The sequence below is a fragment of the Gavialis gangeticus genome, unplaced genomic scaffold, assembly GCF_001723915.1.
Source record: "Gavialis gangeticus isolate Ggan-Ray unplaced genomic scaffold, GavGan_comp1, whole genome shotgun sequence".
In the NCBI taxonomy this organism is placed as follows: domain Eukaryota; kingdom Metazoa; phylum Chordata; order Crocodylia; family Gavialidae; genus Gavialis; species Gavialis gangeticus.
In genome coordinates this window covers 16,650,816-16,664,912 of record NW_017729015.1, presented here as the reverse complement: position 1 = coordinate 16,664,912, position 14,097 = coordinate 16,650,816, and the positions used below count along the sequence as shown (strand labels likewise).

At 56.8% G+C, this 14,097-nt stretch overlaps 2 protein-coding genes across 2 annotated transcripts in view; one reads left to right on the top strand and one right to left on the bottom strand.

The window, feature by feature from the left end:
• Nucleotides 1-2,148, top strand: part of STPG1 (sperm tail PG-rich repeat containing 1) — a 28,890-nt gene extending 26,742 nt beyond the window's left edge. The window contains exons 8-9 of the mRNA XM_019512417.1: nucleotides 334-524; nucleotides 1,888-2,148. Of these exons, the coding sequence (XP_019367962.1) occupies nucleotides 334-524; nucleotides 1,888-1,964 (268 nt within the window). The 3' untranslated portion in view covers nucleotides 1,965-2,148. The remainder of the gene's footprint in view (nucleotides 1-333; nucleotides 525-1,887) is intronic.
• A 2,859-nt stretch (nucleotides 2,149-5,007) lies between these two features.
• GRHL3 (grainyhead like transcription factor 3) overlaps nucleotides 5,008-14,097 on the bottom strand; it is a 54,897-nt gene continuing 45,807 nt past the window's right edge. The window contains exons 13-16 of the mRNA XM_019512413.1: nucleotides 13,776-13,861; nucleotides 13,529-13,614; nucleotides 12,255-12,319; nucleotides 5,008-5,950 (exon numbers count right to left, since the gene is read on the bottom strand). Of these exons, the coding sequence (XP_019367958.1) occupies nucleotides 5,836-5,950; nucleotides 12,255-12,319; nucleotides 13,529-13,614; nucleotides 13,776-13,861 (352 nt within the window). The 3' untranslated portion in view covers nucleotides 5,008-5,835. The remainder of the gene's footprint in view (nucleotides 5,951-12,254; nucleotides 12,320-13,528; nucleotides 13,615-13,775; nucleotides 13,862-14,097) is intronic.

The following is a 14,097-nucleotide window of genomic DNA, read 5'->3' as shown; positions in this document are numbered from 1 at the left end:
AGCAGGTTAGCCGAGTAGATTTATCGTGACCGCCCTGTGCCGGGGACACTGGTTCACCCCAGATAAGATTAAGATCAACAGTAAATTCTTGACCAGCGGATGGTGTGGGGCCCGGCCTGCAGCTCTCCGCGCAGGGGCTGTATCTTTACAGCGTTGTCAGGTTGTGCAAAAGGAGCAGAAAGGTGCAGGGGGACCAGCCGTGATAAAGAAGGGGCCCGAGGGAAACGATGGGTGGAGCCCGAAGCGGGAAGCTCCTCTGCCTGGGGTATCAGTCAGTGCCAGTATCACCAGTCTGGGTATCACCAGTCTCTCAACCCTCTTTTCCCCTGGCAGGTACAAATACGGCCTGAACTTCTCAGCTGCAGCCATCCCACCCCCGAAGGATCCCCCACTGCCAGGCCCAGGGCAGTATGATGTGGTGGACTACAAGGACCCGCCGAAGCAGTACATCTCCAGTGCCGTGTTTGTCTCCAACACGGGGCGCTGGGCAGGAGACCAGTCTCAGGAAGGGCTGCCTGGGCCAGGTATGAACAGCAGCCCTGTTGGACACAGCCTTGCACTGTTGCACAGCTGTCTCCCGCCTCCGCTCTCTGTAGGGACCAGAGCTTTGCCCTGTGGTTGCCAGGACTGGCCCTGCCTGCTGGCAGGTCGGACAGGCAGGCTCTGGGTGCTCCACAGCCTTGGGAAGACTGTCCCTCAAGTCTAGAGGTGGCCACAACAGAGATGTTCGTGCACTGGGCAGGTGGGGGGCATGGCTGGAGGTGGAGAAGGAAAGCACCTGACTTCTGGCACTCCCCAGGGCAGCTGGGACGTGCCCAGCACAGGGCAGCAGAGCCCGGGGCCCCTGCCTCCTGCCCCTTTGAAAGCAGGAGCGAGAGGCGCTTTTCCCGGTGCATGTATGCAAAGGCCCCATAACCGTATCCAGACAAGGCTGAACAGGGGGCAGCCAGGGCCTGCTCTCAGCAATTAATGGGCTCAGCATGGCACACTCAGCATGGCACACTCTAGGTTGCCTCCCACCATAGCCGTGGGGCACTGGAGGCGTTGAGCTGGTGCCACCCTTACACCGGGGGCACTTCCATACCTGAGTAGGGCGTATGACCTCAAAGGAGTCGCTCCGAGTCAGGGTCATCGCTGTGATCACATCCAGGTTTGGCTCCCAGGGAGGGACTAAGCAAAGGGCTGGACCCAGCCTCCATCCTGTCATGCCAAAATGTCTTTCTCCCTCCTTCCTGCATGGCACAACCCAAAGAGCAGGGAGCGACTTGGTGAGTAAGCGCTGGGGCATCTGGCCCCAAGGGTCACTGATGGCAGCCACGGGTAACACTGTTTTCCTTGAGGGAGCAAGGTGGGTGCGTGACAGGTCAGACGCATGCCCCCGTGTCCCTCGGCCAGATTCCTGTGTGGCTGGACGGGCAGACCACAGCAATTTCACTGCTCTTTTATTCGTCAGTAGACTCGTTATCCCCCAGGGGGATGGGGGCCCTGGCGGAGAGGGCACCGCATGTTCCCAGAGGTCCCAGGCCCCACTCGGGGCACAGCCTGGCCACCATCGCCCACGCGACACCTGCCACCTTCAGCAGACTGAGGGCTTGGGCACAAACACGCCACACGTGAGGTGTTAGGCCTCCGCTGGTGTTAGGGAGGCTCCGTGGAAGGCAGCAGAGACGCGCCATGTCAGGATTTGGCCCTGACACCATAGAAGTCATTCACCGTCCATGCAGAAGTGCCATTCGTTTGCAGCACGGGTGAGAGACCTGCTGTGATCACAGCGCCCTGGTCTCAGGGGGAGGGAGATCCACCAGGCATTACCTCTAGTTGTGAAGACAGGCAGGAGATTTCCAGGGGGCCAAACTCAGGAGCTTTCCTGCACCTCTCTCCTGGCAGGGACATACTGGCCCCACGTGCCGGAGAAGCAATCCTTTCTCTGCAACGCTGACAAGAAGTGGGTGCCAGTGCTGTGAGTGTCAGAGCCCAGGTGCCATGGGAGGAAGCCTGCAAGGACCAGACTTCATTTGCGGGCCGCAAGGATCCACGATGCAGGAATGAGACCCTGGCCTCCCCCCAGCCTGTTTCTAGCTATCCTGATAATTCAGCAGCTGGCACTGGCATTTTGCACACATGAATTAAAAAATAATCATGAAGCTGCTGCTGACCTCAGACTTTCTGCCTTGGTTGGTGTTGAATAATTCCTACAAATGCCAGTTTGAGCGGGTTTTTCTTAAGCCTTTAAAGTTACTGGGGCTGTATCTTGGGTGCTGCTCGATGACGGTGACGGACCTGCCAGCCAGGGGCAGTGCGCACATCCACATCCACATCCTCCACCCACCGGTCTCCGTGCCTCCTGGTCCCCATGTGCTCAGAGCAGTCACCTGTACCCAAAGAGGCCGTTGGATCGGGTGCCCATTACCAGCCATTTGATCTGAGGTTTGGAGAGAAGGCACCTGTCCCTTTTACGCTTTACACAGGAGCAAATCAGGAAAGATGCCATTGAATGTAACGAAGCAGTGAGGATTTACACCCACGCGTGGTCTGGCCCCACATTGCGCAGTATTTCCCTGGGCACAGGTGCTGGTCTCATGCCTCTAGTCCAGCCACATGGGTCTGAGGGGAGCCCCGGTCCCAGGCAATCAAGGGTCTTAAAGTGAACGACTGCGGTGACACGACTTCAGACCCCGGTTGGCGGCGAGGCCACGTGGCAGGTACGTGTCACAGAAACAGTTGCTTACAAGCAAACAGCAGTGATGGTTACAGTCACGGGTCAGCTTCTCTGCCGAGGATCTGCAAGCCCTGGAGCCCGAAGTGGGGGGAGAGCCCGCAGCTCTGCAGTGCCCCCGATCCGGGGTCCAGGACTTCACGGCAGCTCCTGATGCAGGCACAGCGGGAAAGGTGCAATGGACACAGTTCGACAACAGGCTTTCCAGCCTTGGCCCCCCGGGTGCCCGTGTCTGCTCTGAGAGCAAAGGCAAGTCAGAACCAGTCACGTCAACTGGCTTTCGGCCCGAGCAGCCCAGCTGCCGCCGGATGTGGCAGGGCAGCGCTCCAGAGGAAGCTTTCCCACCCGTCAGCCTGACCCCTGCAGACTCGGGCAGGTTCATACTTTCACACGACCTTTCTCAGCCCGGAGGACCTGTTGCCTCGGCTGCCTGACCCTAACCTTCGACGGGGGAAGATGGCCCCGGGTGCAGAGGCAGGAATGCCCTGCATACCTGCGTGCTGCGCTGCGCCCAGTCTCCCGGCTGCATCCGTCGCGCTGGCAGGGACGAGCCGGTCGCATCCGCAAAGCCCCTGCCCGCCTCGGAGCAGGCCGCGTCCGCTCTCGGGCTGCTGGGAAGCGGCTGGTGTCTCTCCAAAGGCATCAGCTGCCTCCGTGTGAAACAACCGTGCGAGGCCAGGCTCCTGTTCTGCCAGCACCTCGGTGCCCCTGGTTCCCCCCACCACCCGTCCCTGTGCAAAGCGAGCGTGAAGGCCTGGAGGAGAACGGTGGGGACCCACGACCACTGCCATGTCCCATGTGGCCATGGAAGGAAACACGGGGATGGGTCTTCTTGCAGCCTGTGCAGGTTTCCATCTCAGGCCTCAGCTCAGCCCCTCCCGTGACCAGGCAGCTCTCAAGCCCCCCGCATCCCTGAGTCCTTGGGGGTGCATGCAGCACTAACGTCACCCACGGAAATGGCATGTGGCAGGCGGTTGCTGAATGCAGCGGCCCGGGGAGTGTCAGTGCTCCCGGATTGCCCCAGGCCTCCGCAAACCGTCCTGGAGAAGGCTCTGTACCAGGGGCCTTCCTGGGTGCGCCCAGCCGGCATGTGCTGCGCATCCAGCTCTCTCCCCCCTTGCTGGTTACCTGCAGTCCCACCGCGTGCAGGACCCGGGCCACCTTCAGCAAACCAGAGCCACCCCCTGCCCCTGCCGTGGTCCTTGCATGCCCCACTGCCTCCTCCCCAGCCTCATGCCTCTAGCCCCAGCCCCTTCCCTCACACAAGTTTCCACAAGTTCAAGTGCAAGTCCAGGCATCAGCATTCCCTGCACCATTTGGAGTGGCCCCGTCTCCCAGGGGCACCCATGCCCCAGGCACTAAAGGGCACGTTTTCCCCTTCATCTGGCCGGGGCAGGGGCTAGAGAACCCACCAGTGGGCAGGCAGGTTGGGCTGTGCCGGGGGGGCTGTTTGGGCTCCTTGGAGCAAGGGGTCCTCCGCTGAGCATCAGCACTGGAGGCCAAGCTTCACCTTCCCTGCTGCAAGCTTCAAACCCGCTGGCTGCCCATCAGGAAAGTTTCCCACCACAGTCCCACTGCCCAGCCCTTCCCCATCCTACTCCTGTCTCTACTGCCTGTGACCCAGAGCCCAGTGCAGGGGGGCTGAGTCCTAGAAGGGCTCTGAGCTAGCCTCTGCAGGGCCCAGGGGCTTGGGGCACAGCTGCTAGAGGCCACACAGCTGGGGACAGGTGGCTCGTGTGGGCTGATTAGAGATGCTGAGCTGCCCCTGATGGGAGATTCCCATGTGGGGAGGGTCAGGGGAGGGTCCCCACTCCACGCTGGTGGGTGGGCAATGGCGGGGATCCCCTCTCTTTGAATGGGACAGACATGCAGGCAACTTTCAGAGCAAGCCAGGCTGGGTGGGGACCGGGCCAGGCGGCACCGGGAAGCTGCAGGACAGACAAGGGTGTGGAGGGCAGCGGCAGGTCCCTGGCCGCTTTGCTATCCACCGAGTGGAGAGACGCAGGGGCGTGGGAGGCGACGGACTGGTTCTGCCCACAGCCACAGCTCTCTCCAGGTGCTGCCTGTGTCTGCTCTATGGGGACAAGCAGACTGCAGGAAAGAGGCACGGAGACTGCGTCGCCCTTGCCAGCGCTGCCCTTTTCAAAGCATGGAGGGACAAGAAACACCCACCAAACCCGACACCATCTCCTCCCTTCTTTCCCACGGGGCCCTGCCCATCCTTCCCCGAGGCACAACGTCCTTCCCCCACATCGATCTCAACCCCGATTCCGCAGGTTTGGCAGAGCGCGTCCGCTTTCCAGCTCTGAACCTTTATTATGATGGGATATATAAAAGCAAAAACCAAAACGAAACAAAACCCCACGACAGTTACAAACAACGAGTCCACTTGGAAATGTGAAGCAGCTGCTTTTGAAATGCTCTCTGTCACTGCATGGGGGCCGGTATAAAACAAGGCAGGTCTATGCACATATAAAATATAAAAGGGAGCAGACGTCAGAAATGTATAAAATAGCGGCTATTGAGGTGCTAGTGTTATTTACATCCAGAGTTTTGGGGAGGTGGCAAGGGGCCGGCGCTGGCAGTGTCTGCTTAGCTGTCAGCTTTAAACAAATCTGTCAAAGTCTCTTTGGAGAGGGAAGCTTATAAGTGTGGATCAGCCTCAGCTGGACCCTGCGCAGAGGCTCTGCGTGACTGATGGCTCGGTAGAAAGCCGCTGCCTATGGTTGAGTCAGCAAAGGGGCAAGACAAACTGGGAACAAAGCCAGTCACCCATCTCTGCCCACGCTGCCACGTGACAGCCAGGCTCGAGTCTCCACTTTCCCAGCGGTGGAACCGGAGGTCAGGCCAGGACCAAGTCAGGACAAAAAAATACCATAATAAAATACAAAATAAAATAATAACAACAACGATACACTTAGAGAGAAGCTCTGCGTTCACATTGGTAATGGATCTGCCCGTAGTTCTTGGAGCCAGCGGCACGAGGCTGAGCATGGCACCCCCGCGGGGGAGCCTTCAAGTAAAGGCAAGATGGCGTGGCTGTGTCAGGGTGGGCTTTGTCCGGGTCGACCCCGCTGGCTTTGGGGAGAAGTCCCAGCGTAAGTGCAGCCACCTGCTCCTTAGAGCTCTTTGAGGACAATCTGGATTTTGTCCTCCGCTTCCACCACGTCCAGCAGAAAAGCCACGTGGTTGCTGTAGTGCTGTATGATGTTGTTGTCCATGTTCACCAAGATCCTGGAAGAGGAGAGGGAAGGAGAGAGAAAGACCAGATTAGCCACGTTACTGCTGGTGTCTGGGGGCCACGACTTAGGCAGTCTTGAGTTCAGACCCTCCTTTTCCCACTAACTGGCTGCACTGGTTGTTAATGGGGCAACTGGGTAATGCTTGGAATGGGTGTACATGGAGTCAGCTGCCAAAGCCCCGGCTCCTGCTCACCTCTGAGCTGGGAGCTCAGCCTGGCAGGGCGGCTTGGACACCCGCCTTCCTGCTTGAGGCGGGATGTGGCCGGGGCGGCGTCACACAGGTGTGTCCCAGGTGCTGTTACGCAACCCACCAGGACTTGAAACAAGGAGCCTTTCATGTTGGATCCACCTCCAGGTGAGACTGGCACCCAGTCTGGAGGCACCAAGTCCCACCCAGCCTCCTTCCAGCCCCAAAAAGGCTTCCCATGAGCAGAGGGGTGAACCAGGCAATTCGGATGAACCTAGGGAGTAAGTCTGCCTGGCTGCCAGAGCAGGGGGCTCGGTGCCTGCTCCAGCTGCATCCGTGTGACCCTAGCCAAGCCACATCCCCATTCGGTGCCTCAGTTTCCCTCCTGGTGAGCAGTGATGCTGCTCGTCTGTGCCAAATGCTCCTTGCCAAGTTGTGCAAAGGCCCGATACAGATGTAGAGCAATATTAAAAAGATAGGAATTGAATCCAGCCTACACCCAACCTGCACATTGGACACCAGCTTTCTGAGATCAAGGCACCTGTGGCAACAGTCTGCCCCGGGCTCCAAGTGTCATGGCCTCAGCAAGACGGGAGGAGAATCCTTGCAGTCGGTTACCTGCAATACACCCCAGAGCAGGAAGCGCTGGAAGTGCCATGAGCCTCCGGCTACCGTGACCCCAGGTGATTTCCTAATCAAACGAGTTCAGGGAAGGGCTGAACAGGAATCCAGACCCGCCTCACACCAACAGGGAGTTCTGCCGTGACTCCTACTGCATCACCCTGGCCACAGCTTCAGCTGGCTGCCACCTGAATTGGTCCAGTCCCGTCACCCGAACAAGAGCCACTCGGGATGCCTTCTCCCCAGACGGTGCAAGTCCAGGGGACAACACTGAGCTACAGCACTCAACAGCTGGCGGAGGGTCTGGCCTACTGCACTTAAAGACAAGAAGGGAGAATTGATGTGGGAGGAACAATGGGATGAAGTTGTGCAAAGGAAAATGACACCTTGACACGATAGACGTGGTAGAGTGAAAAGGAGCTCCTCGCCGAGCCCAGTATTGGCCATGGGAACGATCTGCCACAGGGAGGTCCATGGTTAAGCAGCTGGATACAAGAGAGAGCTCATCAGATCTGGTTTTTAATTGCACGAGGTGCCTCCTAGGTCTTCCACTGTGAAGGGCCGAGGCAGCACGCCGCAGCGCTTTCTCCAGCACTCACTGGTTCATACACGTTGCCTTCCTAGCAGCACAGTAGCAAACCCCTCAGCTGATCGACGGGCCCCTCATCCAGACCAGGTCTGCCTCCAGCGTCCGGTCTGCGTGGGGGGTTCTCGTGCTCTGGAGGGGTGGGAAGCTCAATCCCCCCGTCCCACGTTAGCAGGACTGGGAAGCAGTTGCCGTGGGTCGGCTGTTTTGTGAGTGTGAAAAAGGGCTGGTCTTTTCACCACTGCAAAATGGCATCTTCGAAGTCAGCCTCAGCTAGAAGGAGACCGAGCTCATCTGGGCTTTAGGAGCAGGCTGGGGCTGGGGAGCGCTGGTAGGGGTGGCGTTTGGGAGGCTGGCACAGCAGCTGCAGCCTTAAGCCTCTGGCCTCCGGGGCTGCTATGCCAGCATCACCCGACAGCACCGAGGACCTTGCTCAGGGCACATGCCTGGGTCTCTTCCGAAGCAGAGGCATGCAGCTGGTCCCATCGAAGCCCACGGGGAGATCCAGAAGCTTTGTCAGGCACATGTTTAAGCACCTTCCTGACTCGGGCTGGGGCAGGGTTTTCAGCAGCCCTTGGTGTTGTTTCCAGCCCTGCCCCACAGGGAGCTCAAGAGTCCTGCTGGAGCAGCCCCAGGGCAATGCTGAGCATGCTGGAAGGGCCCAGGGCACTTACGAACCCAGACGCTCCCACGCCACTGCCAAGAAGAAGGGGAATACAGCAGGCGTAGCTTCACACTAGCACCATGTCCCTGGCCTCCAAGAGGCTTTGTGCTCAGGGTGCCTCCGCCTGGTTAGACAGAAGCACCCGGTGCCCAGCCAAGAGCTGGCTGCGTGTTGCGTGACCTGCTGCCATACGTCTCCTGCCCGTCTTCCTCCAAGCTCGACACCTGGACCTGGGCCAGTAAAAATAATGAGGTCATCTTCCAGGCAGGCACTGGCTCTTGCAAAGCCTGATCGTATCTCCCCTGCTCTCTGCATGTAGGGCTTGGTCTCGTTTTCTGAAAATAAGCCTGGCAGCTCGAGTCATTTCCTGGTCACTGAACGATGGGAAAGCTTGCTTCCAGGGGCTGGGGAAGCAGGAGGAGTTATTTCAGAAGCTGTGTCTGCAAGTGGTAATTAGCTCATTTGGAAACAAGCCACCCTGGGGGAGCGAGTCCCTCTCGCTCTATTCAAGCCAACTGGGGTCTGGCGTTTCCCACCAGCTGGGAATACCAGCCACGGTCTTCAGTGGAGCTGGGCCATCGTACACCTGGGTTTTCCAGATGTGAATGGCACTTCCTCGATGGAGACAGCAAAAGTCATCAGCTATCACTTGGTTCCTCACTGCAAGCAAAACACAGACCGTAGGGCAGGAGCTGGCTGTACTTGCACAGATCTCAGTACCGTAGCATGTCAGAACAGCGTTTGGAGCAATGCACCAGCGCTACGTGAGCTCCCCAGAGCAGCTACGGAGGTTCAGCAAGGTCTAACATGAAGCAAAACCCTCCTTCAGCATTGCTTATTCCTCAAGTTACTTTAGAGCGATGACTTCAGAAGCAGCATCCTCAGGCTGAATGAGGCACCGAAAGGACAGCAGGGCAAGGCATGCCCGGGCAGCTTCCTGGCTGGGCTTCACTTGCAGCAGGGGCCAAAAGAAGGGCTTACGTCTAACCGAAGAGCAAGTCAGTTCCCGCGGGCCTTTCCTACCAGCATGCTGAGCTCAGCCCAAGAGCCCTCTTTGCACTTCCCCTGAGCTGAGGCCTGCCTGCCATGGGGGCTTGTGGCTTCCCCAGCAGGTAAAGTTACTCCTCCAAAAAGCACGAGGTGTATGTGGTTTGGTTAAAATATAACCCAGCCCCCACCTGCTGCACCCAGCGGTCCCAGCTCCCAGACATTTTATCTGGGGCAACTTAGCAAAGAAAGGAAACCGCATGCACAATCACTTCAGGTGTCGTTCTTGGGCGCTTTCCTGGCAAAGGAGCCCTGGGCGGCCACGAGGGATCCTTCGACTTGAACAAGAGAGGCCTCCATCACAGGCAACTGCAGATTAACAGCAAAGCCCTTCTCTCTATGCCAGCGGCCTCCTCCGAGTTGATTTGCTGCTCATTACTCCCACGTTATTATACTTGCGAAATCCCCAAGCACTGCACAAAATGTTAAGCCGCGGTTTCGTGGCCAGGGGCCACTGTTTTCCAGACACAACCCATGGATTAGGGAGGTGGACGACAATGGGAGTGCACTCGACGCACTCTTTATACAGCAACACGAGCCCTTTGCTAGATTTGCGAGAGCCAGCGTGCCCAGAAAAGCCTCTGGCGTGAGCTGCACGGCAGTATCGAATGCTCAGCTGGGACTCAAGGACAGACAGCTCAGGAAGCCACTGAGGAGCCCACGCTGGCTCTGCAGTAGGTGCCCAGTGAAAGACGAAGCAGTTCTCTATTTTAGTCTGAAGTCAGACAGAAGATAGGGCAGGGTGGCATGTTAGAGACTGCCTGGTTCAGAGAGCCCTGAGCTCTTCTGTAGGCAACCACGTCCATCAGCAAAGGACGGTGTAAAACAGCACAGAAGTGAACACGTACTAGAACTGCCTTCGCAAATTCTGCCTTCGCAAAACGGCCTTTGCAAACTCCCCTTGGCTGTGGAGACAGACCTAGAAGGTCTCTCTCCACCTCATTCAGTCCAGTGCTACCTGTTTTGAAGACCTCTCGGGCATTTTGGTCATCAAGGCTGAGCTATCCAGTGCCGGTGGAAGGGGATGGATCGGCAGCCCTGGGGACCAAAGTCCTTTGGCGATCCCCAGAGCAACGGGGACAGGATTTCATCTGGTACAAGCCAACATGGGAATGGCCCCAGACCAGTTTATACTAGCGAGGGGCCTGGCCCTGATCAGAAGTGCCCAACTCCAAGGGAGAGGGAGAGGAGTTTGGCTTCTCAAGCAGGAATACCAGCAGGACTACGTTAGGACCAACAGGCCCTCGCTGGGACCTTCGGCTCACACTAGCCCCAGCCCACCTCCAGGCCAGTCGGGACCCCAGGCCCCTGGCTCTCAGGCGTCCCTCTTGGTGGGCCTCCTTGCCCTTCTGACCCGCCTGGTCCTGCCCGGGGAAGCTCTGGCAGGCCCTGATGTATGACTCAGACTCTTATCCCGGGGTCCCCCTCTCTGGGTCCTCCTCCACAGAGGTGGGGAGCTGGGGTTACCTCACACCACGACTGGGGCCTCAGGGTCTCACAGGGGACCCTCACTCCCCCCTGGGTAGCAGGTCGTGGTGCTATGACTGGTGTTATCTTTGACCCACACTCTGCCTCCCAACAGCGGAGGGCTTATCGGGGTCAGGGCTCAGCTCTCGCTCTCCCTGGCTGAGCCCCTCTCCCTTCACAGGGCTCCACACGCTGCCCCCCTCACACTGGGGGCTCCACAGCACTCATAACACCCCCTTTACTTGGGGGGACCCCTTTACTCGGAGTCTCAGGGCTTCCCTCCACAGGTGGGCTCAGGTGGCCAGAGCTATGCCTGGCCCCAACTCTCCTCCTTGGGGCTTGCACCCCCACAACTACCTCCAGTGTATGCAACCCACCCAAAGGTGAGGGCTAGGGTTTAAGGCACCCCAACCCACCTTCCACCAGGGTGATCACTGGCCTGGCATTTCCTGGAGGCTCCCGCACCACTGGGAGCCCCACCAGGCCACCCACTCCTGGCAGGGTGCAGTTTCCAGTCGCACCCAGGAGCAAGAGCCTCCTACCATCCCCTACAGCTCCTCCATCACCTCAGGATGAAACTCAGCAGCCCTCAAACCAACAATGCTATCACCTCCCCTCCAGCAGCCAAACTGCCTTGTTTATATAGGCAGCCCTGAGCCTAAAATGGCCACCCTCATCAGGCACCTGGAGGCTGCCAGCTCTAGCGCCTTAAAGTGGCAGGCGCACAAAATTGTTTTCCAACTATTTAAGTTGGTCTAATAAAAGATATCAGATTCACCCAAAGGCCCATGTCAGAAGTGACGTGAGAGTCACTCGGCACCTCCGTCCCACCACGGGAGCCACCCACACAGTCACGACGTCCGGTCCTTCTGGCCCGCACTCTGGTTTGGCACGTTCCAGACCAGGACGGCTCCGTCTCCAGCAACACCAAAGAGCCACAGGTTTCTCACAGCCCATCTTCAGTGCACGGTACAAAGCCCCACTGGTGACCATGGGAGCTGCCTGTGCCCCACTGTGCTGTGTGCATCTTCGCTTTGAAACATGCCTTGAATTCATGGTGCCAGCTCAGACCTGGGGGCTGCTTCACAGAAGCAATGAAAAGCCTCCCAGAGCTTTTGCTGGGGTGTGGATAAGACCATTCACGTACAAAGGCTGATGACTGGTACAGCTGGCAGCAGGGGTGCGCTGTGTACACCTCATGGGTGCAGTGAGGGATATAACCACCAGTGCTGCTCTGCTTTGGTGCTCTCCCAAAGTTTACTCAGCCTCCTGTCTCAGAGCAATGCACGCTGGTCGGGAGAAGCAAACCTCTGCATCTTCCTCTTCTTCGGCAGTCCCCCCCAGCCAAGGATGATTGTCTTCTATGTGTGGGTCCGAAGGGGGCTGATGAGGCTGGTCTGAATCCTAGCGACTGCAAGTAGATCGGTTCGCTATCCCCTCCACTTTTCACGTGACAGACGAGAGATCATCAGGTCACCTACCTGGACATTTCTCCCCTCACTCACCTACCTCTCCTCAGGGGATTTTACCATTTCAAACAGAAGACACACAACCATCAACCCAAAATGTTTAAAGCTCAGATGTTTCTCCACTTTATAGGCTCCAAATGGCACAGCCCTTGCATGCCTTGGCTTTTATTATCTTGTTAACGTGCTATTTCATCCCAGGGCAGAGGACCCATGGGGCAAGGCTTTCACCGGACAGAGGAAAGGCATATGACTTACCCTCGCCTGCACTTTTTGTAGACCTTGTAAATGCTTTCTTCAGGCAGCCCGTATTTTTCTGAAATCTGGGGGGGAAAAACATGATTTTTTTTTTTGCAAAACGGAATTCCAGCAGATAAAAAAAATCAAAGGCATCGTGGAGTTTCAGTCTTTCAATGGAGGGTTTTCCCTCTTCTTTATTTAAAATCTATGCTATGGTGATAATCTAGAACAGTGCAGCATAGGCGAGGGTGATCACAGCACCCTGGGTCTTGGACCGAGGCACACGGACCATTGGAAAGGGCACCAGACCCGAGTTCTCTTCCAGACTCTGCCACTGGCTGGCTCTGTGCCCTTGAGCAAGTCACCTCTGTTTCTCTTTCTGTCTGATTTGTCTTGGCCTTTATGCTGCAGTTTCTTATGTGAGGAGACAGATGCACCTGTGCTGAGCCTCTGGGCCTCATAGCAATAGACGGTGGGCATGTGGATTGGACAGCCTCCTGCCTGGCCACCTCAGGGCGTTTGCTGAGTTCTTGGTTGAGTTGCACCTGTTTCTCACGGACGCATCCTCAGTGCACAGTGATGCTGTTCTGATCGGGTGTGGAAGTGCAGAAGGGGGCTTTGCATGCATTTCTGTGAAGGGCTGTGTCTGCTCAGCTGCGTTTCCAACCCTATAAACTGACTTGGCTCAAACTGTCTCTGCTGGGTTTTTAAAAGTTTACAAAACTAACAAAAGTTGAGGTGGGGTTGTGCAGCCACCACTGGATGCTTTACATTCAGTGTTTGTTTTATTCCCACCGGCTCCCAGAGAGGAGCCGCGGTTATCAGGGATTCTGCTGATAATCATCACACAAATACGCCCTGTGCGCTCCTCAAACAGGGCGACAGAATTGCAATGCAAGGCTGGAACGGCTCAGGCTTCAGAAGATGCAGAGATAGAGCTAGGGAATGTGGGGGGAATGCTTTACAGTGGAAAAATATGATAACACTGTAATAAAAGGAGCATCCCAAGGCTTTACATTATGATTTGAACAAAAGATTGTGTTGATAAGGCCTGTGCTCTCTGCCTATGGCTCTAAACACGTCGCCCACCTGTTTGCTGGGGTGGAATCACAGCGTGAAGCTAGTGGATCATTCTGATCCTCCAGAGAGGGCTGCAGTGGGATTTGGGGTGGTGCATAGTCCTTATGTTGTGGAAATCCTTCACTCCAGTACCCCAGTTCCCCAAAACCGTGCTGCCAGGGCCTGGTTAGTTATGGTCCATTTATGCAGCAAGGTCACTGGACAAAACTCACAGCGTTCCTAAGTCCCTGGAGATCTGGCGTCTTCAGCATGAGGGCATCGAAAACTTCTTCCGATTCTCTCCGCACATACAGCAAGACTGAAATAAACAATGCGCAGCATTTAAACCAGCAGTTGTGGCTACGAGAATCACTTTTTCAAAGCGTCCGTGTCCCTGGTTAAATAAAAATCCCATCTTAGTTGGCCCCAGCAAAGAAATACTTCCAAGGGGAAAGGAATCCCCACAGGGAGACGACTTACCTCTTTGGGGATCTTCTTTGGCCTGTTTGGCAGCCAAAGGAACAAACTCATCAGAGAACGAAGGGCAGCTTCGTTTTAACGGCAGCCTGAGTAAACCGGAGAGGAGACTGTCAGGAAGGTGGCACAACAGAAGCCAAGATTTCAACTGTTCGAGCCGACGTTCCAGGATGGTGACGGCAAAATAACTACCAGCGCTGGAGTCCAGCCAGGACCCCAGGGTTCACGTCTGAATGCAATGGGATCTTTATTGATCACGTGCAGTGTGGATTTCGGTTGTACATCTCGGGCAAAAGCATGGAGCCACAGGCTACAGTCCAGAGGT